Here is a 25,764-nt window from a genome sequence, read left to right as displayed (position 1 = left end):
AGTTATGAGAGAAGATTGTGTTGCCAGCTTGGACAATAAATGACAATTACACTGATCAAGAAGGTTTTCATCACAATAAATCTGATTAGTGATTCTAGTGCATGTTGTTACAGATACATAGTCAGAATTTTTCCAACAGGCTCAGTTTTTTGTGACAGCTACTTTTTAAAATTTGATTTTAGCATTCTCTTTGACCTGTCTTAGGAACCTGTGCCACATACGTAGCAATTTTACTCCCACTGTATTTAAGAAAATGATTTGTAATATCATGCTCAGGCACCAAATGACAAGGCTGCACAAATTCATTCATGTTTTGAGATGTGCAAACAAGCACAGACTTGTTAATCTGGCACTGGGATGTGTCAGCATTGAGCTGACAGTAAGCATGTCGGCTTGAATATTGCTAGTGAAATATTATTCCTTCCTTTGTGTGTAGTGTATTGTGTATGTTGTGTTTTAGTGTTTTGTTGTTTCATCATGCCAAGAAAGTGCGTGAATCATGTAGATAACTTCTACTACATTTGTGGTGAGTTGACCTTCAAGTACCAAAGGTGATATTTCACATGACCTGTGAATGAGTGTTATGAACTTTGCTTTCGCTGTCATGTGGGTGATTTGGATAAGAACTGGGCCCCAAGTATATTCTGTACTTCATGTGCTAGACTGTTGATTGGGTGGGAAAAATGGTATGTATCATATGCCATTTGCAATTCGCATGATTTGGAGGGAACTGATGGATCATCTAACGGATCATTATTTTTGCTCAACAGGTATTAAAGGATTCACATCTAAATCAAAAAAATACAGTGAAGTATCCTGATTTGCCATCTGCAATAAGGCCTGTCTTACGCAATGAAGATTTCACTGTATGCAGATCCGATCTTAATCTATAATTCTGATTCTGACCTACCTCAAACTGAAAATGATTCAGATGAAATTAAAAATTATCCTAAATAAGAAGGCAGTAGCTGTTCATCAAAACTACACTTTCCCAGTCAAAAGGACATAACGACAGGATTATGAAAGGGTTAAATTGCTACTAACCAACTAACGGAGGTGTTGAGTCGCAGACAAGCACAACAAACAGACTGCTAAACAAGTAATTTCTGGCCAAAAGGCCATCTTCCAAATTAGATAAAACTCACACTCACACACACACACACACACACATTCACACAAATGAAAGTCACATACACATGACCACTGACTCTGGCTGCTTGTCTGCTGAGGCCAGACTGCAAGCAACTGCACATGATGGGAGAAGCAGCTTCAGTGTGATCACTTCTCCCATCATGTGCAGTAATCTGGTCTCGGCAGCTGGAGACAGTGGTTATGTGTTTGAGTGTGTTTGTGTGAATGTGTGTGCAATGTTGTCTAATTCAAAAGAAGGTCTTTTGGCCAAAAGCTTACTCATTTAACAGTCTTTTTTGTTGTTCTTGTCTGCAACTCATCATCTCCATTATATTGTGAGTAGCACTCTATCGTTTTCATAACATTGTCTGGGTGTACGAATACGAAGTTATCACCACTGTCATACTGATTTCAAAGACTGCTTCTCTGAAGCAAAAGGTATTGCTTTGCAATGATATTTGTTCTATTATGGAAACTCTTGGACATGAACCCCCAGCTCGATGACTGGCAATTATTCATATTTGATTTGATTTGATTTTTTATTGGTCCAGTTTTATCATATAGCACAAATTGTACAATTGATATTGGACAGGTCAAAGATAAGTTACAATAATACATAGTATTAGCAATTAAAATTAGGTACCTACTACAATTAATTTTCTTACTTGTTCAGAAATTCTCTGACAGAATAGAAACAGTGCTTTATTAGAAATGCCTTTAGTTTAGCTTTAAATATTGGATGAGTAGTATTTTTTAATTCCTCTGGTATCTTATTGTGTGGTATTACACCAATGTTAATTATGCTCCTCTGACAGGTGGTTGTTCTGTGATATTTTTGATGTATATTTGATTCCCTTCTGGTACTATAGTTGTGTACACTTTTGTTCTGTAGCAGTTTGCCTGTTTTCAGGAGGTAGTCCCTAGTGAACAAGATAGTTTCAAAAATGAATAAACTTGGAGCATTTAGAACACCAAGCTCAGCAAAATGGGATTTACAGGACTCCATCTTTTTAGGGCCACAAATTATTCTTAAAGCTCTTTTTTGTATTCTAAAAACCTTTACACTGTGAATTGAGTATCCCCAGAAAATGATCCCATATTGGATTAGTGAGTGGAACTGTGCATAGTATGCCTGCAGTACTGTTGTTTTGCTTGTTGTAGCCTTTAAAATTCTTAGGCCATAGCACACAGATGATAGTTTTCTACACAAGTTATTTATATGTGTGTCCCACTTTAAGTGTTGCTGAACCCAAAGACCCAAGAATTTTGTGACACATACATTTTCTAGGGGATCATTTTTTAATTGGGCTTGAATAGACATTTGATTAGTTGGAGGAATTAAATGGAAATCGACACACACAGTTTTTTTCAGTATTTATAACGAGTTTGTTTTTTGTGAACCACTCAGAAAGTCTTTTCATAGAACTTTCTGCTGTGGACCGCAAAGTTTCTGGACTGGATCCAGTGAAAAATATGCTGGAGTCATCGGCAAACAGGATGGTTTTTGTAGGACTCATATATTCAACTAAGTCGTCCACATAAATCAAGAAGAGTAGTGGACCTAAGATTGAGCCCTGTGGCACACCATATTTTACTGGTAATTCCCTAGAAAGAAAGGAGTTGTTTCTTGTTTTATTCATTTTGTTGAATTCATACTAAAGTGATACCTTCTGCCTGCGGTTTTTTAGATAGGAACACAACCAGCTATGTGCTACACCTCGTCTTTCTAATTTTTCGAGTAGAATGTTATGGTCCAGGACGTTGAAGGCTTTTGATAGATCTAGAAAAATACCTGCAGCTAATTTATGTTGATCAAGGGATTTTAAAATGCAGTCTAAGAATTCGAAAATTGCTGTCTGTGTAGATTTAGACTTTCTAAAACCATGTTGTTGTACTATAAGAGGTGCATATTTATTTATGAAACTTATAAGCCTGTTATAGAAGAGTTTTTCTAGAATTTTTGAGAAGGAGCTTAACTGTGACATGGGTCGGTAATTTGATATTTTTTCAGAAGAACCTTTTTTTAACAGTGGTGAAACTTTTGCTATTTTAAAAATATCTGGGAATACACCAGTTTTTAAAGAGAGGTTGAAAATTTTTGCCAAGGGGTTTGCTATGTGGTGAGCACATGCTTTTAATATGAAATCAGGTACTTCATCAAGACCACTTGACATTTTATTGCTTAATGATTTAATTTTACTTATAATTTCATTGGGGTTTGTTTCATACACATACATAGAAGCATTGAAGGTTGCTGGAGAAACTTGGGACTGGTCCTTGACAGTGTACTTCAATGAGGTCTTCAGCTACTGAGGTGAAGTATTCATTGAATTTTTCCACAACTGAACTTGGGTCTGTGACTTTTGAGCCTTCTAGTGTTAATGATACATTCTTTTTCTTTGGCACTGAACTACAAGTTTCTTTCTTTATAACTCTCCACGTGGATCTCATTTTGTTAGATGAGTTTCTTATCAAATTGTCATTCCACATAATTTTTGCCTCTTTGACTACTCTACCATATATTCTTTTGTAGCCTTTTGAATAATCTGCGAATTCTTGGATTACTCTATATTTCTTACAAGAGTACTGCAGAAATCTATTTCTCTCACTGGAAATTTTTATGCCTTTAGTTACCCATTCCTTATTATTGTTAGGTTTTACTGTTTTTACTACTTTTGGAAATGCTACAATAAAATAGTGAAGAAAGATGCTCTGAAAACTCGTGTACATGCTATCGACATTGTTCTGAGTCACGATGCTTTCCCAGTTCTCCTTCGCCAGTAAGAGATTAAAAATTCTAATGTTATCTTCAGAAAAGGTTCTTTTTTCCACTACTTTTCCGGAACTGCTACTACTTGTTGGCATTTCTATACACAGCAGCTGTGCCTCATGATACTATAACCCATGCTCAGTACTCTGCTTGTGAATCTGTAAGTTGTTTCTGAGATGAATATTTGGTCAATAATGGAATTTGTGCATTCTGTTAATCTTGTTGGACAGTGTATTGTGGGGATCATATTGAATGTGTTGGTCATATTTATCAAAGCATCTCTGCTGCTGCTGTCTTTTGAAAAATCAATATTGAAATCCCCGCAAAGCACTATCTTCATATTTAGTGTACTGATCTTGTTCAGCAGAACCTCTAGTTTATTCATGAAGACTGACAGGTTTCCACTTGGTACTCTATATATGTTAATAACTATGAAATTAAGCTCTGGCAGCTTGGTAGTGGAAAGTTCAAAGTCTTTTTCAATTGTATCAATATAACTTTTACTGACATCACAGAACTTTATTTGTTCTTTCACAAAGATAGCATAACCACCATGTTTGGAAAACTCTCAGCTAAAATGACTTGCTAATCTATATCCTGAGATTGAGGTTAATTTTACTTCGTCATTTCGTAGCCAATGTTCAATAATGCAAATAATGTCTATGTTTAGTGCATACTGGAGTAGTGCTTCCAACATGGAAATTTTATTTGTGAGTGACTGGACGTTATGGTGCAGTATAGCAAAATCTGGATACTTAGTAACTTTAGTTGAAACGGTTTCTGATTCTTTATCTAATGGCATTTCCAATACAGCACTTACCCTAAAAAATTTTCTGTATCTTTCTTGTGTGTGGCTTCTGTTTGCTGGTGGCAATCAGCAGGTGAGTTAACTTCTGGAGCTTGTATAAGTTTTGCTTCATCCACATCTGTCCTCTTCGGTTTAAACCATTTCGTAATTTTCGTTTGGCTGACGACTTGATTGATTGTTTCTTGCCTAATCGGTTTAAACCACTTCGTAATTTGCGTTTGGCCGATGGCACAGCTTGGAACTCGTCTAAAGCACTTCTTAATCTCCGTTTGTTTGTCACTTATACTTTTTTCTTCACTCTTCATCGAAATGCGAGTACATATCTTTTTGGCTAGTAATTTCTTTCCTGGCGTATTTAAATGAAGTCCATGGACTGTATGGAACCTTCGCTACAATCTGTTTATGTCTACAATATCGCCATTCTTAAAGTTAGTGCATATTTCAGCGATACACTCGTTTGCAACATTAATTTCGCGGTTCACACATGACCAGGGTGGTAAATCATGATGATGCGGGATATTCACAATGAGTACATTTGTGTGGGTTAAATTATTTAAACATTTTCTCATTTCTGTAATCACCTTGTGTGTCTTGTTTCTATAGATGTCATTTGATCCTCCTATTAACATGGCAAAATCGTCTTTATTCAAGCTAGCTACGTCAGTTGATGTTTTTAGGTCCGTTATTTCACTCAGTGGAGCCCCTGGCTTTATGAAACCAGATGCCTTGAAACTACATGTTCTCATCAACATTGCAGAAATTTCACGGCCATGACTATCACCTAACACACAGATTGTTTTGTGTTTCACACTTTTTGTAACCGGAGGATTTAAGATTCTTCTTCTCACCTGACCAGTGTTGTTTTTTTGCCGCACGTATTCTAAATGTTCTTCAGTTTGCAGTTTCGCTGGAGATAAGTTTTTTAACGTAGTTTCCTTTGTTGCGTTGAAGTCTGTGGTAGTGTAGGTGTGCGCACTTATTTTCAGAGCTTTTAGAATATCTCCTGATGCAGTATTTTCACTGTTTGACCTACTTACAACGAGCAACGGTTTGCCTACTTTGTTTTCCAACTTTTCAACCCTTTCCAACGTGTTCACTGAATCCACTGCAGAAAGCACTTCAAAGAAGATTTTTTGCACTAAATTTTCACTGTCTTTCACATCTTTTACCTTCTGAGTACAACTTCCTTCAGTCATTCTCTTCCATTTTCATTGTATTGTTTGCAACTTGGGATCACCGCATATTGCTGTTTTTTGTGTGAATGGGACTGCTGAGACAAGAAGTCTCACTCCATTGGTAAATCATGGTCCAAACATGAATCTCTTATCCCTGGGCACAAAAAGTGTGTCATGTTCCTTTAGTAAATACTGAAAAAATATATTTGCCTCCACAGCACATTTAATTGAGAGTAATGAAAAATGTTGTCATAGCTTTGGATAAACTTTCTAATGGATTCTTGTGTGTGAAATTTAAATCGCCCAAAGTCAGTGATGCTAAACTGAAAGAGGAAATTTTTATATGACCACAAATATTGTCAATTAATGATTGATGAACATTTTGAAGAACTGTTAAATCCACTGGATAAAATAGCCCGGCAGTCTTTCAAAAATGTATGTTGCAGTTTCCCTGGAAACCATAAAGCAGAAAACTACTGTGACATAGTGACTGATCTTCTGCATTCTTATAAAGCTATGGGATACAACATGTCCTTAATAATTCACTTCTTAGACTCTGACTTAAACTTCTTCCTGAAAAATCTTGAGGCTGTCAGCAATGAGCATAGTGAGCATTTTCATCAGCAAATTTCTTCAATGGAAAGGCAAGTGGAGTTCTAATATGCTGGCTAAGTACTGCTGGACCAAGGATAGGGCTGTCTTAGACACAAAATATGCCTGAAAATCACTATCCATCACTTTCTAGGAAACTCAGAATGAGTAGTATATTATTCAAAGTTAGATAGCTAGTTACTGATTTTATTACAAATTATTAAACATTCAAATGAATATCATAAAAAACTTTTGCCTGATGAGAAAAAAAAAAACGGAAATGATATTTTTAGTCAGCATGACAAATACTTCTAGAATTCATATTTTTATTCTTGTGAAAGAAAAAGGTTCAGTTTTGTTGACCAGTGTTATCAGTTATCCTTTTGTGCTCCACAAAGTAAATGTTATTATATTTATACATTTATATGTTTAAACAAAATGCTATGGCATGTAGATCCACATACATCTATAAATTTATGTTAATATCCTCTTACATCACCCAACAGCTAGGTGAGTTTGTGTCTTATTTAAAACCAAAGAGTTTTAATGAATACATGAAAAAAGCCTCATATGCGGCAATGTGTCTAGTAAAATCAAACAATGGAAAATCTACGTTGGAATGTAACAATATTATGAAAAGGATAGTTGCTATTCATCATGTAGCAGAAATTCTGTCGCAGACAGGCACAACAGAAACACTGTCGAAAAGTGAGCTTTTGGCCAACAAGGTCTTTTTTCAAAAATAGACAACATGTTGTTGATGTTGTTGTGGTCTTCAGTCCTGAGACTGGTTTGATGTAGCTCTCCATGCTATTCTATTCCGTGCAAGCTTCTTCATCTCCCAGTACGTACTGCAGCCTACATCCGTCTGAATCTGCTTAGTGTATTCATCTCTTGGTCTCCCTCTACAATTTTTACCCTCCACGCTGCCCTCCAATACTAAATTGGTGATCCCATCATGCCTCAGAACATGTTCTACCAACCAATCCCTTCTTCTAGTCAAGTTGTGCCACAAACTCCTCTTCTCTCCAATCCTATTCAATACCTCCTCATTAGTTATGTGATCTACCCATCTAATCTTCAGCATTCTTCTGTAGCACCACATTTCGAAAGCTTCTATTCTCTTCTTGTCCAAACTATTTATTGTCCATGTTTCACTTCCATACATGGCTACACTCCATACAAATACTTTCAGAAACAACTTCCTGACACTTAAATCTATACTCGATGTTAACAAATTTCTCTTCTTCAGAAACGCTTTCCTTGCCATTGCCAGTCTACATTTTATGTCCTCTCTACTTCGACCATCATCAGTTATTTTGCTCCCCAAATAGCAAAACTCCTTTACTACTTTAAGTGTCTCATTTCCTAATCTGATTCCCTCACCATCACCCGACTTAATTCGACTACGTTCCATTATCCTCGTTTTGCTTCTGTTGATGTTCACCTTATATCCTCCTTTCAAGACACTGTCTATTCCGTTCAACTGCTATTCCAAGTCCTTTGCTGTCTCTGACAGAATTAAAATGTCATCGGCGAACCTCAAAGTTTTTATTTCTTCTCCATGGATTTTAATACCTACTCCGAATTTTTCTTTTGTTTCCTTTACTGCTTGCTCAATATACAGATTGAATAACATCGGGGAGAGGCTAAAACCCTGTCCCACTCCCTTCCCAACCACTGCTTCCCTTTCATGTTCCTCGACTCTTATAACTGCCATCTGGTTTCTGTACAAATTGTAAATAGCCTTTCGCTCCCTGTATTTTACCCCCGCCACCTTCAGAATTTGAAAGAGAGTATTCCAGTCAACATTGTCAAAAGCTTTCTCTAAGTCTACAAATTCTTGAAATGTGGGTTTGCCTTTTCTTAATCTAGCTTCTAAGATAAGTCGTAGGATCAGTATTGCCTCATGTGTTCCCATATTTCTACAGAATCCAAACTGATCTTCCCTGAGGTTGGCTTCTACCAGTTTTTCCATTCGTCTGTAAAGAATTCACGTTAGTATTTTGCAGCTGTGACTTATTAATCTGATAGTTTGGTAATTTTCACATCTGTCAACGCCTGCTTTCTTTGGGATTGGAATTATTATATTGTTCTTGAAGTCTGAGGGTATTTCGCCTGTTTCATACATTTTGCTCGCCAGATGGTAGAGTTTTGTCAGGACTGGCTCTCCCAAGGCTGTCAGTAGTTCTGATGGACTGTTGTCTACTCCCGGGGCCTTGTTTCGACTTAGGTCTTTCAGTGCTCTATCAAACTCTTAGCTTAGAACTGGGTTTCCATCTGAGCTCTTGATATTCATACAAGTGGTTCTCTTTTCTTCAAAGGTCTCTTTAATTTTCCTGTAGGCAGTAGCTATCTTACCCCTAGTGAGATAAGCCTCTACATCCTTACATTTGTCCTCTAACCATGCCTTCTTAGCCATTTTGCACTTCCTGTCGATCTCATTTTTGAGACATTTGTATTCCTTTTTGCCTGCTTCATTAACTACATTTTTATATTTTCTCCTTTCATCAATTAAATTCAATATTTCTTCTGTCACCCAAGGATTTCTACTAGCCCTCGTCTTTTTACTTACTTGAACCTCTGCTGCCTTCACTACTTCATCCCTCAGACCTACCCATTCTTCTTCTACTGTATTTCTTTCCCCCATTTGTGACAATTGTTCCCTTATGCTCTCCCTGAAACTCTGTACATCTGGTTTAGTCAGTTTATCCAGGTCCCATCTCCTTAAATTCCCACCTTTCTGCAGTTTCTTCAGTTTTAATCTACAGTTCATAACCAATAGATTGTGGTCAGAGTCCACACCTGCCCCTGGAAATGTCTTACAATTTAAAACCTGGTTCCTAAATCTCTGTCTTACCATTATGTAATCTATCTGAAACCTATCAGTATCTCCAGGCTTCTTCCATGTATACAACCTTCTTTTATGATTCTTGAACCAAGTGTTAGCTATGATTAAGTTGTGCTCTGTGCAAAATTCTACCAGGTGGCCTCCTCTTTCGTTTCTTACCCCCAATCCATATTCACCTACTATGTTTCCTTCTCTTCCTTTTCCTACAATCGAATTCCAGTCATCCGTGACTATTAAATTTTCATCTCCCTTCACTACCTGAATAATTTCTTTTATCTCATCATACATTTCTTCAATTTCTTCGTCATCTGCAGAGTTAGTTGGCATATAGACTTGTACTACTGTCGTAGGCGTGGGCTTTGTGTCTATCTTGGCCACAATAATGCGTTCACTATGTTCTTTGTAGTAGTTTACCTGACCTCCTATTTTTTTATTCATTATTAAACCTACTCCTGTATTGCCCCTATTTGATTTTGTATTTATGACCCTGTATTCACCTGACCAAAAGTCTTTGCTAATTCTCACTGTATCTAACTTTAACCTATCCATTTCCCTTTTTAAATTTTCTAACCTACCTGCCCGATTAAGGGATCTGACATTCCACGCTCTGATCCGTAGAACGCCAGTTTTCTTTCTCCTGAGAACGACATCCTCTTGAGTAGTCCCTGCCCGGAGATCTGAATGGGGGACTATTTTACCTCCGGAATATTTTACCCAAGAGGACACCATCATCATTTATCCATACAATAAAGCTGCATGCCCTCGGGAAAAATTACGGCTGTAGTTTCCCCTTGCTTTCAGCCATTCGCAGTACCAGCACAGCATGGCCGTTTTGGTTAGTGTTACTAGGCCAGATCAGTCAATCATCCAGACTGTTGCACCTGCAACTACTGAAAAGGCTGCTGCCCCTCTTCAGGAACCTCACGTTTGTCTGGCATCTAAACAGATACCCCTCCGTTGTGGTTGCACCTACGGTATGGCTATCTGTATCGCTGAGGGACGCAAGCCTCCCCACCAACGGCAAGGTCTATGGTTAATGGGGGGAAGAATAGGCAACATAGATTCATGCATGGCCTGGCTTCAGTTGCCACATCCTGTATGTGTATGTATGTATGTGTGTGAGTCACAATAGGCAACATAGACTCATGCAAATGTGACACACACACATACATACACATACAGTCTGTGGCAACTGAAACCAGGCCATGTCTAGTATGTGGTCATACATATTTTATGATTTTAGATGTGATAATTGGGAGTTATGTGGCACAATATGAGGCACATACTTCAAAATGAAGAGTTATGCCAGACTGTGTCTAGTATGTGGTCATACATATTTTATCATTTTAGATATGATAATAGGGAAGTTATGTGAATGAGGCACATACTTCAAAATGAAGAGTTTTCTCATGTAGTGTGTGAAATAGGATATTATAGGTACAGTAGACATGACAGGTTGTGTTGAATCAAGTTACTCATATGCATTATTATGCACTACATGAACATAACTAAAAAATGAACAGGTAAGTATTGGCCATGAAAATATTGGTCTGGAATGTTGGTATAAACTATAGAGATAAAATACGGGGTGAATTAAAAACTTGCTAACCCTTCTGGTGTTGCAGGTTTAATGACCAGCAGTGTATGTGATTAATGTAATTTGTTTCACACCCTACAAAAAATTATACTTGAAATTGAAACACTTCCCTCAAAACTGGTAAAGTGTGTAGATAAGTATAACTGAATGTGGCTGTGGAAACAAATTTCAATCAGATATCCTACCATACATGCATGGTAATTGTACGGTGCCTGCTTGCCAAACATGTCCCGAACCCATAACATACCACTTATGACTAAAGAATGACTATATTCACCAAAACAACGTAGGAAAAGACAGAGTCCTACTTACTGTAAAGAAGACACATCAAGTTGCAGACAGGCACAATCAAATGACAGTTGAATATAGCTTCTTGCCACAGCTTTCAACAGTACAAGAGAGACACACACCATTCACACACAAGCAAACACATTTCATGTACACATGACAGCCAACTCCAGCATCTTGGGCTGGGGAAGTCATGCTAATTACTTCAGTTCAGCATTATGTTGAGTACAAATATTAATCAAGTTCCTCAATGAAAATCACAGTAATTACCCAGTTGGAGTCTTGTTTACTACTTGACCAGAAGGGACAACCCTGTGCTGCAAATGCCTTGGCAGGCGGCTCTGATCTTCATCACTGTCAACCTCTGTACCCAACCGCAGATGATCATTACCTGAAAAATATGGTTTCCTGGAATTCACTTGCCTAAAATACGCAGCACCATTATCTGTGCAATATCAGTAAAAGCCGGGGGAACACAGAAGTAAATTGTTATGTAGATGATGGAAGATTTAAACAGAAAGTACAGAACTTAAAGAAATACAGTAAAGAAAGTTCTTGCAGAATGTAACCCCCTCCCCCCCACTCCTTCCCCTCATTACTCTCTCTCTCTCTCTCTCTCTCTCTCTCTCTCTCTCTCTCACACACACACACACACACACACACACACACACACACTTGTGTGACTACACTGTGCCAGCTCAACACACAAGGTTGGGATTGCAGTTTGGCAGGTGGACTAGGATGGAGTAGGGGTTGTGTCAGGTACAGGTATGGTATATAGAGAGAAAAAGAGGCAGGAACCAGGAAGAAGGGTGGGGGATGAGTAGCTAGTGCTTCAGAAGGAGGGGTCCAGGTGCATCAGAAAGGCACATGATGAAGATGACTCATGGGAGTGGACTGGGAGAGGGTGACATGGCAGAGGAAGAGGAAGCTGTTGAATAAGAGGTGTGAGGACAGTAAGTTAGCAGACATTGAGACCAGGAGGGTTAGGGAACTGGAGGATGTGTTACATGCATAACTCCCATCTACATAGTTCAGAAAAGCTGTTGCTGAAGGAAACAATCCAGATGGCATGAGTTGTGAAGCTACCATAGAACTCTAGCATGTCGTACTCAGCAGTTTGTTTAGCAATTGAGTGGTCAACTTTGTTCTTGGCCATATTTTGGTGGTGGCCATTCATTCTGGTGGTAGATGGGTGGTTAGTTGTCATGCTGACATAAGAGCTGTGCTGTGGCTGCAGCAGAGTGGGTTATGATATAGCAGCTTTCACGGGTGGTCCTATTCTGATAGGATAGGATAAGCCTGAGAAGGACTGGAGTAGGGAGTGTGGGGTGGATGAATTTGGCAGGTTCTGAATCTGGGCTTTTCACAGGGATATGACCCCTGTGTCAATGGGTCCATGGGGGGAGTAGCATAGGAATGGATTAGGATGTTATCTAGGTTAGCTGGTTGACAGAATACCACTTTAGGAGGGATGGGAAGGATCTTGATGATAAATAATCAAAACCCTGGCGAAGGATGCAGCTCAGTAGCCCCCTTCCAGGGTGATATTGGTTGACAAGGTGACAGGTGCCCCTTGGTAGCTGATTCTTAGGTTTGGTGGGAGTGTTAGGTGTGTGGAGGATACGACATGGGAAATCTGTTTGTAGACAAGGTGTTGGGGGTAATTCCTGTCTGTGAAGGCCCTCATGAGACCTTCAGCATACTGTGCAAGAAATTTCTCATCACCGTAGGTACACTGCCAACAGATGGTCAGGCTCACAGCTAACAGTGTCTCCAGTGGCAAGAATTCCTTTGCCTGGTACTGTCTCATGGGGGCCTTCACTGACAGGCACTAATTCCTAAACCTGGTCTGAAAATGGTTTTCCTGTGCCATATCCTCACACACCCATAACCTTCCCACTACCCCTCTCCTCCCCCCCCCCCCCCCCCCCCCCCCCCAGAATAAGTTTCAAAGAAGCAACTCCTCATCATCCAGTATTACATTAGACTGGATAATCATGTCCAGAAATGAGGGACATCCTACTCAAGAACCTTCCCAACACTACTAAAGTGGTATTCTGTCACCCACCCAACACACTGGTCCATCCCTATGCCACACCCACTCCCAGCCCCTTGCCACAGAAATCATATCACTGTGGAAGACCAAGGTGCAAGACCTGCCTGATTCACCCACCCAGCACTTCCTACTCCAGTCCTGTCAGAGGCTTATCCTATCCCAACAGTCAATATCATCTGTGAAAGCGCTATATTGTACGCCAACTCTGTTGCAGTGACTGCACAGCTCTTAGGTCAGCATGACAACCAACCAACTGTCTACCACCAGACTAAATGGTCACCACCAAAATGGCTCAATATGCCACTGAGCACAACATGCTCAAGTTCAGTGGTTGCTTCACAAATTGCGCCATCTGGATCATTTCCTCCACTACCAGATTTTCTGAACTATGTAGGTGGGTGTTATGCTTGGCACACATCCTCAACTCCTGTAACCCTCCTGGCCCCAATCTTAGCTAACCCACTGTCCCCACACCTGTCATTTAAGAGCTTCCTCCTCCTCTGCCCTATCATCCCTTCCCAATACACTCCTATGTGTTATCTACATCATGTGCCATATCTCACCGGCCTAGCATCTGTGCCTCACATGCCTATCTCATGCACCAACACCTCTCCTTGTGAAGCAGTAGCTACCCATCCCCAACACCACACAATATTTATCTCTTAGAAGTAATCACACTGTGTTGCAAACATATCTTCCTAAGTTTCCCATGTGTTCAGCCTTCAGTGAAAAGCCTCCTCACTCATATACCAGCTCGGTGTAGTGCAATGGTGGGGGAAACCAGAGTGCTGAGAAACCTCGGTTGCGCTAGCAGAGCTGAGCGCACTCTGGGAATGGTAATCTCGGATTCTGGGAGTGCTAATCTTGGCCAGGCCTGTATTAGAATTTCTTCTAATTCCATTTGCATATGGATACTGGGGAAAAAGACTATATTAAATATCTCTCTGCACCCTGTAATTGGTCTAATGTTATTTTTGTAGTCCTTATGAGAGCAGTACACATGGGTTTACAGTGTATTCCTAGATTCCTCACTTAACACTGGCTCTAGAAGCTTTATAAGTAGGCTTTCATGGGATATTTGGTATCCCTCTTCAGGTTTCCAAGTATCTCCATGGCACTATCATGTGGGTCAAACAAACCTGTGACCATTTCTGCTGCCCGTCTTCATATACATTCAATATTTCCTTTTAGTCCTATTTGATATGAGTCTCAAACATTTAAGCAGTATTTCTAGATGGGTCACATAAATGATTTGTAAGTATCTCCTTTATAAACTGGTTACAATTTTGCAGTATTGCACCTTAGAACCTGCTTTACCTATGACTGAGCCTACGTGCTAATTCCATTTCATATCCTACAAATTGTTACAGCCATGTGTTTGTATGTTTCACATTCAATGCAGTTCTATGATCTTGTAAGGTAAAGCTGTTGTATATCCCAAAGTTCAGGTGAACACTACTGTGCTTTATTAATTAGGGCACTATTTGAGACTGAAATGTAGAAATGTGGATATTGTTAAGAAATTTAAAAAATAACTTAACAGGCAATGTTAGACAAGAATAATTGAGAGTATATATTCCTGAAACTGCCAGAATGGGGGCGATCTGTAGTATAATGAATTCTGGAAAAACCCCTAACAGCCAAGACCACAAGTAATATAGTACCTGCCCAATACAATGGGGTTATCTAGGAACATGCTTTATTGCTGTGTTACAGCATTTCTTCTGTATATCAAGAGTGAGCCATGTAATGACAAACTACTCACGGAAAGTCACAAAGAACACATAATGCAATATTATACATACAGTACTATATTGAATTTAAATTTAAAAAACATTAGAAGTAAAGCATTTCAGAAACTTAACAAATAGCATACAGAAAATAGACAAATTTTACTCCAATGTCAATCAAACAACACACAAGTTTCAATATGGTATATATAAACTACACTATCAAATACAGTACGATAATTTACAACCTTCCCCCCATGAACCATGGACCTTGCCGTTGGTGGGGAGGCTTGCGTGCCTCAGCGATACAGATAGCCGTACCGTAGGTGCAACCACAACGGAGGGGTATCTGTTGAGAGGCCAGACAAACGTGTGGTTCCTGAAGAGGGGCAGCAGCCTTTTCAGTAGTTGCAAGGGCAACAGTCTGGATGATTGACTGATCTGGCCTTGTAACAATAACCAAAACGGCCTTGCTGTGCTGGTACTGCGAACGGCTGAAAGCAAGGGGAAACTACAGCCGTAATTCTTCCCGAGGGCATGCAGCTTTACTGTATGATTACATGATGATGGCGTCCTCTTGGGTAAAATATTCCGGAGGTAAAATAGTCCCCCATTCGGATCTCCGGGCGGGGACTACTCAAGAGGATGTCGTTATCAGGAGAAAGAAAACTGGCGTTCTACGGATCGGAGCGTGGAATGTCAGATCCCTTAATCGGGCAGGTAGGTTAGAAAATTTAAAAAGGGAAATGGATAGGTTGAAGTTAGATATAGTGGGAATTAGTGAAGTTCGGTGGCAGGAGGAACAAGACTTCTGGTCAGGTGACTACAGGGTTATAAACACAAAATCAAATAGGGGTAATGCAGGAGTAGGTTTAATAATGAATAGGAAAATAGGAATGCGGGTAAGCTACTACAAACAGCATAGTGAACGCATTATTGTGGCCAAGATAGATACGAAGCCCACGCCTACTACAGTAGTACAAGTTTATATGCCAACTAGCTCTGCAGATGACGAAGAAATTGAAGAAATGTATGATGAAATAAAAGAAATTATTCAGATTGTGAAGGGAGACGAAAATTTAATAGTCATGGGTGACTGGAATTCGAGTGTAGGAAAAGGGAGAGAAGGAAACATAGTAGGTGAATATGGATTGGGGGACAGAAATGAAAGAGGAAGCCGCCTGGTCGAATTTTGCACAGAGCACAACATAATCATAACTAACACTTGGTTTAAGAATCATGAAAGAAGGTTGTATACATGGAAGAACCCTGGCGATACTAAAAGGTATCAGATAGATTATATAATGGTAAGACAGAGATTTAGGAACCAGGTTTTAAATTGTAAGACATTTCCAGGGGCAGATGTGGACTCTGACCACAATCTATTGGTTATGACCTGTAGATTAAAACTGAAGAAACTGCAAAAAGGTGGGAATTTAAGGAGATGGGACCTGGATAAACTAAAAGAACCAGAGGTTGTACAGAGATTCAGGGAGAGCATAAGGGAGCAATTGACAGGAATGGGGGAAATAAATACAGTAGAAGAAGAATGGGTAGCTCTGAGGGATGAAGTAGTGAAGGCAGCAGAGGATCAAGTAGGTAAAAAGACGAGGGCTAGTAGAAATCCTTGGGTAACAGAAGAAATATTGAATTTAATTGATGAAAGGAGAAAATATAAAAATGCAGTAAGTGAAACAGGCAAAAAGGAATACAAACGTCTCAAAAATGAGATCGACAGGAAGTGCAAAATGGCTAAGCAGGGATGGCTAGAGGACAAATGTAAGGATGTAGAGGCCTATCTCACTAGGGGTAAGATAGATACCGCCTACAGGAAAATTAAAGAGACCTTTGGAGATAAGAGAACGACTTGTATGAATATCAAGACCTCAGATGGAAACCCAGTTCTAAGCAAAGGAGGGAAAGCAGAAAGGTGGAAGGAGTATATAGAGGGTCTATACAAGGGCGATGTACTTGAGGACAATATTATGGAAATGGAAGAGGATGTAGATGAAGATGAAATAGGAGATATGATACTGCGTGAAGAGTTTGACAGAGCACTGAAAGACCTGAGTCGAAACAAGGCCCCCGGAGTAGACAATATTCCATTGGAACTACTGACGGCCGTGGGAGAGCCAGTCCTGACAAAACTCCACCGTCTGGTGAGCAAGATGTATGAAACAGGCGAAATACCCTCAGACTTCAAGAAGAATATAATAATTCCAATCCCAAAGAAAGCAGGTGTTGACAGATGTGAAAATTACCGAACTATCAGCTTAATAAGTCACAGCTGCAAAATACTAACACGAATTCTTTACAGACGAATGGAAAAACTAGTAGAAGCCAACCTCGGGGAAGATCAGTTTGGATTCCGTAGAAACACTGGAACACGTGAGGCAATACTGACCTTACGACTTATCTTAGAAGAAAGATTAAGGAAAGGCAAACCTACGTTTCTAGCATTTGTAGACTTAGAGAAAGCTTTTGACAATGTTGACTGGAATACTCTCTTTCAAATTCTAAAGGTGGCAGGGGTAAAATACAGGGAGCGAAAGGCTATTTACAATTTGTACAGAAACCAGATGGCAGTTATAAGAGTCGAGGGACATGAAAGGGAAGCAGTGGTTGGGAAGGGAGTAAGACAGGGTTGTAGCCTCTCCCCGATGTTGTTCAATCTGTATATTGAGCAAGCAGTAAAGGAAACAAAAGAAAAATTCGGAGTAGGTATTAAAATTCATGGAGAAGAAATAAAAACTTTGAGGTTCGCCGATGACATTGTAATTCTGTCAGAGACAGCAAAGGACTTGGAAGAGCAGTTGAATGGAATGGACAGTGTCTTGAAAGGAGGATATAAGATGAACATCAACAAAAGCAAAACAAGGATAATGGAATGTAGTCTAATTAAGTCGGGTGATGCTGAGGGAGTTAGATTAGGAAATGAGGCACTTAAAGTAGTAAAGGAGTTTTGCTATTTGGGGAGCAAAATAACTGATGATGGTCGAAGTAGAGAGGATATAAAATGTAGGCTGGCAATGGCAAGGAAAGCGTTTCTGAAGAAGAGAAATTTGTTAACATCCAGTATAGATTTAAGTGTCAGGAAGTCATTTCTGAAAGTATTCGTATGGAGTGTAGCCATGTATGGAAGTGAAACATGGACGATAAATAGTTTGGACAAGAAGAGAATAGAAGCTTTCGAAATGTGGTGCTACAGAAGAATGCTGAAGATTAGATGGGTAGATCACATAACTAATGAGGAAGTATTGAATAGGATTGGGGAGAAGAGAAGTTTGTGGCACAACTTGACCAGAAGAAGGGATCGGTTGGTAGGACATGTTCTGAGGCATCAAGGGATCACCAATTTAGTATTGGAGGGCAGCGTGGAGGGTAAAAATCGTAGAGGGAGACCAAGAGATGAATACACTAAGCAGATTCAGAAGGATGTAGGTTGCAGTAGGTACTGGGAGATGAAAAAGCTTGCACAGGATAGAGTAGCATGGAGAGCTGCATCAAACCAGTCTCAGGACTGAAGACCACAACAACAACAACAATTTACAACACTGCCAGCAAGCTACAGTATGTCAGTATTCTACTGTTTACTGCAACACTTCAGCAGGTGGGTAAGCTGGACAGTGATCATGGATTATTAGAGCTTCTTCTCTCAGCCTAACTGGTCATAGGTGCTTTCTCACAGATGGAACAAAATTTTCTTGAAACCAATTGGTGAAAATGCCTCATGTCATCCAAGCATTCTTTGAGTGCCTGCAAGTGAATTGTAATGATGACATGTTTACATGCTTTAAACATCTTGGGCTTTTACTTTTACCTACACAAAAAGGTTTCAATTCATGGCTGCCCAATTTATTTGTGGCAAAGAGAAGGGTTATTCTGTCTTTATTCATTTTCAAACCTTTCTTACTTCTTGATTTTTTTTAAATTTTTTTTATTTTTTTATTTTTTTAAATTGTATTTATTTATTTATTTATTTATTTATTTTTTTTTTTTGTATCAAGAGTTCTGACTGGAAGCAATCAATAATAAAGTGCCTTTCATGACAATTATATATTTGATGAGCATTTAAATTTCCATCTACCATTACTCTGTGTAGAATTTCAGGAACCTGTGAAGAAGGTTCACTGTCCCAAGACATTGCTTCTCTTCAGTGGTTGTTTGGCAAATTCCATGGTGACATTTCCATCTTGAAAACCACCCATCAGAAGCTATAAAATCTTTGTTGCTATGCATATCAAAGTGAATTTTTTCAGCTTAGGCTTTAATAACTGGTCCAGAAAGAGAGGTACACCTTCGCTTCACTTTTTTAAAAACAACCCATAAAGGTATTGAAATTACAGCGAAATCCAGACTATTAGCTGTCTACAGGCGTTGATAAATATCAACGGGTACAATTGAAAATGTGTGCCCCGACTGGGACTCGAACCCAGGATCTCCTGCTTGCATGGCACACACACTATCCATCTGAGCCATCCAGGACACAGAGGATAGTGCGACTGCAAGGACTTATCTCTAGCATGCTCCCCGTGAGACCCACACTTCCGACTTACTGTCCACACACTACATTTGTAGTGCCCCCGCCCACTATACTCAATGATCTTCTTCAGTGCAAATGCACTTACATTGCTCAAACTCTTATGGGAATCAGTAGATTGACTGCTGCGGGTAATGAGAATAGTGGGGAAGGACACTACAAATGTAGTGTGTGGACAGTAAGTCGGAAGTGTGGGTCTCACGGGAAACGTGCCAAAAATAAGTCCCTGTAGTCGCACTATCCTCTGTGTCCTTGATGGCTCAGTTGGATATAACATCTGCCATGTAAGCAGGAGATCCGTGGTTCGAGTCCTGGTCGGGGCACACATTTTCAACTGTCTCCGTTGATATTTATCAATGCCTGTAAGCAGCTAATGGTCTGGATTTCATTGTAATTTCCATCTTTATGAGCTGCAAGATCACCAATGGTATCTGTTTTTTCGAATATGTCCAAAAGAACAGGTACTATCTTCATATATAAAGGTGGGTTGAGTTCACTGTCTTTTCCTAGTTCAGTCCTTTTTCTGTCCATTCCCACATCACATTCAACTGTGTATACAAAACTTCTAACTTTATTCTCTTCCTTCACCAATCTTCTAATTGTTCCTTCACATACACCACACTCACATGATAAATTTGCTTTAATTTCGCCATTATGAATAGACTTTCCATTTCTGTGACATCGTAACCATCACATTATCCACATGACAGCTGTGCTTATTTCAATTACTGCCAAGCACTGTTGCATATTCACTTTTCTGACTACACCACAGTGTTAACCGTGAGAGGTGTATTCATGACTTCTGTCCAGCAACAACCTGATAGCTTGATAAAACAAACCAGTGGTTGTGTTTAATTACATCCCTCTATTTTTGTTATTGTTTAGTGAGCTTGTAAGTTGCAGCAGTAAATTACATTGCAGAAAAACTACATGCATTCTGTAATAAGATTTTTTCCAGATTTATAAAATATACTGCAAGTGCAGAAATCATTCATAAATGATATTTTATTTTGGGGGATGTACTTTATACTGCAGTATATCTGAACCTATGGTCTATCAGGCTTCTACTGTATTTATTTAGATGACACCATTTCAGTAAGACTGTGTTACCATCTTTGGATCTTCAACTTTACAATTCATACAGTCTCCACTATCTGTGCTTTGAATCGTGTCATATCACAAATGTATGTGTAAGGATCATGGAACACACAGGATGTCAGCATGTCATAATTAAAACAACTGTACACTGGATGATGGTGCAATAATGTTACATTTTGTACATACAGTTATTTTAATTATGGCATGCCAACATCCAGTGTGCTCCATGGTCCTTACACATATATTTGTGATGTGACACAATGATGGTATTAGTCTTGCCAAAAATAGTCACCTAAATAAATACTTTAATACCAATTTTGGCTGATTGGAGTTTTTCTGGAGTTCATTAATTGAGAGTGATCAATTAGATCAGGGCACGCTGAGGGAATTCTCTTGGCAATCTGTGATATTTTCACTACAAGTGAATGTAATTGTGGAGATAATTGTGATGGTCCTATTACTCCATAAATAGTGACTGCTCAGTCAGAACGTCGTCTTCCCAATGGAACTCATAGAACTGTGTATGTAGCATAATTGCAGGTAATGTACTAAGCTGGCTGCAAGCACTGAACTGTTTCATCTAATTTCAAGTTTGGGACTGTGTGCATGTATATGGTGTGTAATGTTTTGTGCATGTTGATGGAAGGATTTCCATACCCACAGTACAAGATGGAAGCAGTGTAGTCCACAGTTGACAGAGAAACTATCAGTTGTAGATGAATTTTGCTATTTGGATGGCAAAATATTTGAACACATATAACACATATATATAGAGGACACATGTAAAATATATACTGACAGTAGCAAGGATAGATTTTCTGAAAAAGAGAAATATTTTAACATCAAAAATAAATTTAAGTGTTAGGAAATATTTCTGAAAGTATTTCCCTGGAGTGTAGATCTTGCGTACAAAGTTTAAGAGTACACAAGTACCACAAAAAGCCACCACTGCATGAACACAACCACTAGCCTGGTGCCTCTCAGTTTCAAGCAGCAGCCTCCAGATTGTGCTCACAAAGTTGAACCGCTTTCTGCTTCTGTGCCACGTCCATCTGCATGTCATACTTGTCCAACAGTAGTGTTGCCATCTCTCAAAGAGAACTCTGTCAATTGCAGACTACACTGCTTCCACCTTGTACTGTGGGTGTGGAAATCCTTCCATTGATACGCACAAAGCATGACACACCATGTACAGTGGCAGCAGGGGAACACACATACAAAAAGTATTATTTATGCAAGCTTTTGGAGCCAGTGGCTCCCTTTTCTGGGAGAAGGGTTGAAGTGGAAGGAAGAGGGGTGAAGGAAAAGGACTGTTAAGGTTTATGAAAAAGGGTAGAGTTTGGAAAAGTCACCCAGGACCCCAGGTCACAGGAGACTTACTGGACAGGATGAGAGGAAAGACTGATTGTTGGGAACTGCACCAGAAAAGATTTGAAAACCTGAGAGCTTAAAGGTGGAAGACAGGGTAATATACAAGACAGAGATTACTCCAAAAAGCTAAGTGCATTGTATGTGATAGAGGTGGGAAGGGGACAGTGAGAAATGGACAGATCGGAAAATGAAAGATGTAGTAAACTAAAACGGAGTGATGAAATGAACAGTTACTGTGAAGAAATGTTGAGACCAAAGAAATTAAGGCCTGGTGGATGGTGAGAACCAAGGACATGTTGTAGTACCAGTTCCCACCAGAAGAGTTCTGAAAAACTGGTGTCTGGGGCAAGAATCCATATGGCACATGTGGTGAAACAGGCACCTGTCAATTTTTCGCCATCCCCCTCCAACCTCTGTCACATACAATGCACTTAGCATTTTGCTCATATTAACTCACACGCAATGTTAATCTTTATCTAGCGTATTACCTTATCTTCCACCTTTAAGCTCTCAGGTTTTCAAATCTCACCTGGTGCAGTCCCCAACAATTAGTCTTTTCTTCTCATCCTGTCCGGTGAGTCTCTGCAGACCCAGAGTTCTGGGTGACTTTTTCAAACTCTACCCTTTTTCCTAAATCTCAACAGTCCTTTTCCTTCACCCTTATTCCTTCCCCTTCAACTCTTCTATGAGAAGGAGCCACTGGCTCAAAAAGCTTGCATAAACAATACCTTTTATATATGTGTTCTCCTGCTGCTGCTTGGTGAGTAGTTTTTCATCCATCCAATTAAATTATATTTTTCAAAAATGTTTTTCAATAAACTGCTCTGATTGACTTTTACTGCAGTCTTCTACATTACTTTAATTGCCGCAGTAGTTTACATTTTCTCCTGTGATTTCCTGTTTCTGTTTGCCCAGTTTTTAAAATTTTGTTCTTTTCATGACTGTCCCTATCGATCTTGACATTTGCCAGTAACTTATTTGTGCCACACAGACTACTTTTCTAGCAAGAAATTCTCGCCCACTCATTACCTCTTGTTCACCTTGTCTGTTCTCACGACTTTTGTACAAATTTTTCCTGATTTTTCCAATGTTTTTCCTTGCTTTTCTCTGGTTTTTCTACCTTTTTCCACCATCTGCTTTTCTTTTTTTGCCACTCCCATGATCTCTAACACTCCAAACCGTCCTCTCTTGCTAACATGAATCCCATCATGTATTACATCTGTACTTTTCGAAAACATACTTTTGCACTATCAAAACTAAGGTCTTACATTCTATTTATTGAAACCTGCTTGTCCCTTGCAGTCCTTCCCAAATGTCTAACATTGAAAGCCCCTGTTTCTGAATGTAATCCTACTCTACACCAGCCTCTTTTACAGTTTCAAACATGGCAGTCACTTGCACTTACCTGGCTAATCTGTGACCTGTATGTTCTTCTGCCAATTTCCACTCCACCAGACTTCTCTCCTCCTACAAAATCCTACAGTTATCTGCCCCTCATGTTTCCTTGGATGTTATCATCCACCAAGCCAACATCAAACTGCAACAGCATGCAAGACTTCACCTCAAAAGGCTATCCCACTTTCTCCTAAACCACTTTGACAGTGGTGTTTCCTTTCTTGTCCCTCTGCAGCTCCCTAAACAACCACTCCATCAACCACCACTCCTATCCTACAAACTGAGCCTGGCCAACCTCCTTAATATTCTCCTTCCATCACCATTGCCTCCTAGACCAATAATAACTCATAACCACAAGAACCAGTCACAAGACTACAGCATTCTCAACCTCTTGTCTAAAGCACTCTTCTCTCCTGAATTATCTGTATTACCCAAGGGTCTCACTTTCAGCCCTAAACCCGCATTTTATCGTGCTGCTTTGGTAAACGACCTACTTTCCTTCACACATAGTGTCAACTGGAAATATCACTTCGCAACCCAATCCCAAAACCTTCCCAACAGCAAACCTGACATTGAACCCTGCCTTGACCAGTTCTGACCACGAACCCAACTTGATTCACTACCTCAAAATCATACCTTACAAGCCTTCCAAAAAATCCTCACATCCAGCACTGCTTCACAACCCTTCCTCAGGTCCCTACAACATGTCCCTAACCTGTCCTCTACAGAACTCCAGGCTCTTCATCCCCTAAAAGCTGATGACTCCTTTATTATCCTCCCAGGAGACAAAGGATCTAAAGCTGTGGTACTTGACCAATAGGAGTATGTTGGGGAAGGTCTAGGCCAGCTGTCTGACACCTCTACATGCAGCTTCTGCCATCAAGATCACATCCCTATGATTCAAACTGACCTGCAGTCCTTCCTTGAAACCTCGGGCCCTTTGCAAGGACCAACACCTCCATTCATAGAACTTCTCATCCCACCCAAATCAAGAAATCCCCCAGTGAGAACAGCACTGCAACTTTGGAACTTTACTGTAGACTACCATGGGGAATCACAATGGAGACAAGAAGTGAAAACTGTAACCTCATAAAAGACACAACAATCAAAGTTACTCATTTTGACCAGAGCAAAAGGTTATGATGCAACCTCAACAGAATCTGCACTTCACAGGGAATATGAAGAAAATCACTGTTTCAGTGGGGGATGGGAATGCCTCAGAATGGCCAAATACTCACTTTTAAGGTTCACTGCAAGAAATCCATCACCTTACACCAGCAGCACTGGACTGGCTGAAGAATTGTAGCCTGTACTTGTGATATGCTGGTATTCAGCTTTTAAATTTTAAACTTCTCTTTTTATCCATATTTTACTATTTCCTGTTCTTCTATATGTTATTTACCTGTCACTTATAATGAATGTGTAATGTTCATATGAAAATAAATAAATAATACTCACATCTTGATGTTTTGAATGATAATTAAATCTTTGTAAAAGCTACATGTTCCAAAGAACAAGGTGCAAATAACACAGCATGATTACAATTGGGACTGACCAAACTGTTCCCAAGCTCAAAGCATTTATTTTGTGGATGTTAAATTTATCCAAACATAATGCAGCTAACAATTTCAGATGCCACAAGCCAATACCCCCTACACACTTTTAGTTTTGACAGGCACCCCTTGCCCCTTCAAAATTATCTATGAAGAATATTACCAAAAAGCAATACAACATTGTTTAGCACACTTACCTGCATCCTTTATGAGCAGCTCAGCAACCCATGACTTTGACAGGAAATTGGATGGAGCTGGTTGTGCAGGGGCCAGTTCAAGACCCTCCCACCAGTATTCTTTCCTGTTACCACTGTGACTAGGGTCACTGCAATCTGAAAACACAGTCTCACAGTCAATTATTGCACAATTATTACTGTAGCATTTACAATTACCTAAATTATTAACCATGAATCGACCCAATATAAAAACATCAAAGTATATTCTACCTGACAAAAACGAAACACACAGAACACATAGTCAAATTTCAGTGTATCTTTATACACATACGCATCACTGGCAAGTACATAACTCAACAGGTTGCTATTTTCTCTGACAACTAGAACATCTACCAGAGTATATTATTGTTGTCTATGAGTAGTGTTGTTACCAGGCCTTGTAGGGTTATGTAACAAACGTGAACAGCGTCAGATTTTCAGTGATCACTGTGAAGGACACGGAGATGCAACATACTCATGTGAGACAGCATTATCAGCACTTGAGTGACATGTCACAGTGGTCAGCACACTGGACTTGCATTCAAAAAGACAGCGGTTCCAATACCTGCCTGGCCATAAAGATTTAGGTTTT

General features: G+C 39.6%; 1 protein-coding gene across 1 annotated transcript in view; it reads right to left on the bottom strand.

Annotated features, from left to right (window-relative positions):
• Positions 1-25,764, bottom strand: part of LOC126428431 (uncharacterized) — a 69,881-nt gene that overhangs the window by 31,110 nt on the left and 13,007 nt on the right. Inside the window, exons 2-3 of the mRNA XM_050090357.1 lie at positions 25,155-25,289; positions 11,482-11,602 (exon numbers count right to left, since the gene is read on the bottom strand). Of these exons, the coding sequence (XP_049946314.1) occupies positions 11,482-11,602; positions 25,155-25,289 (256 nt within the window). The remainder of the gene's footprint in view (positions 1-11,481; positions 11,603-25,154; positions 25,290-25,764) is intronic.

The sequence above is a fragment of the Schistocerca serialis genome, chromosome 12 (assembly GCF_023864345.2).
Source record: "Schistocerca serialis cubense isolate TAMUIC-IGC-003099 chromosome 12, iqSchSeri2.2, whole genome shotgun sequence".
NCBI classification, from domain to species: Eukaryota; Metazoa; Arthropoda; class Insecta; order Orthoptera; family Acrididae; genus Schistocerca; species Schistocerca serialis.
The sequence above is the reverse complement of the archived record's forward strand: the minus strand, read 5'-3'. Positions and strand labels throughout refer to the sequence as shown.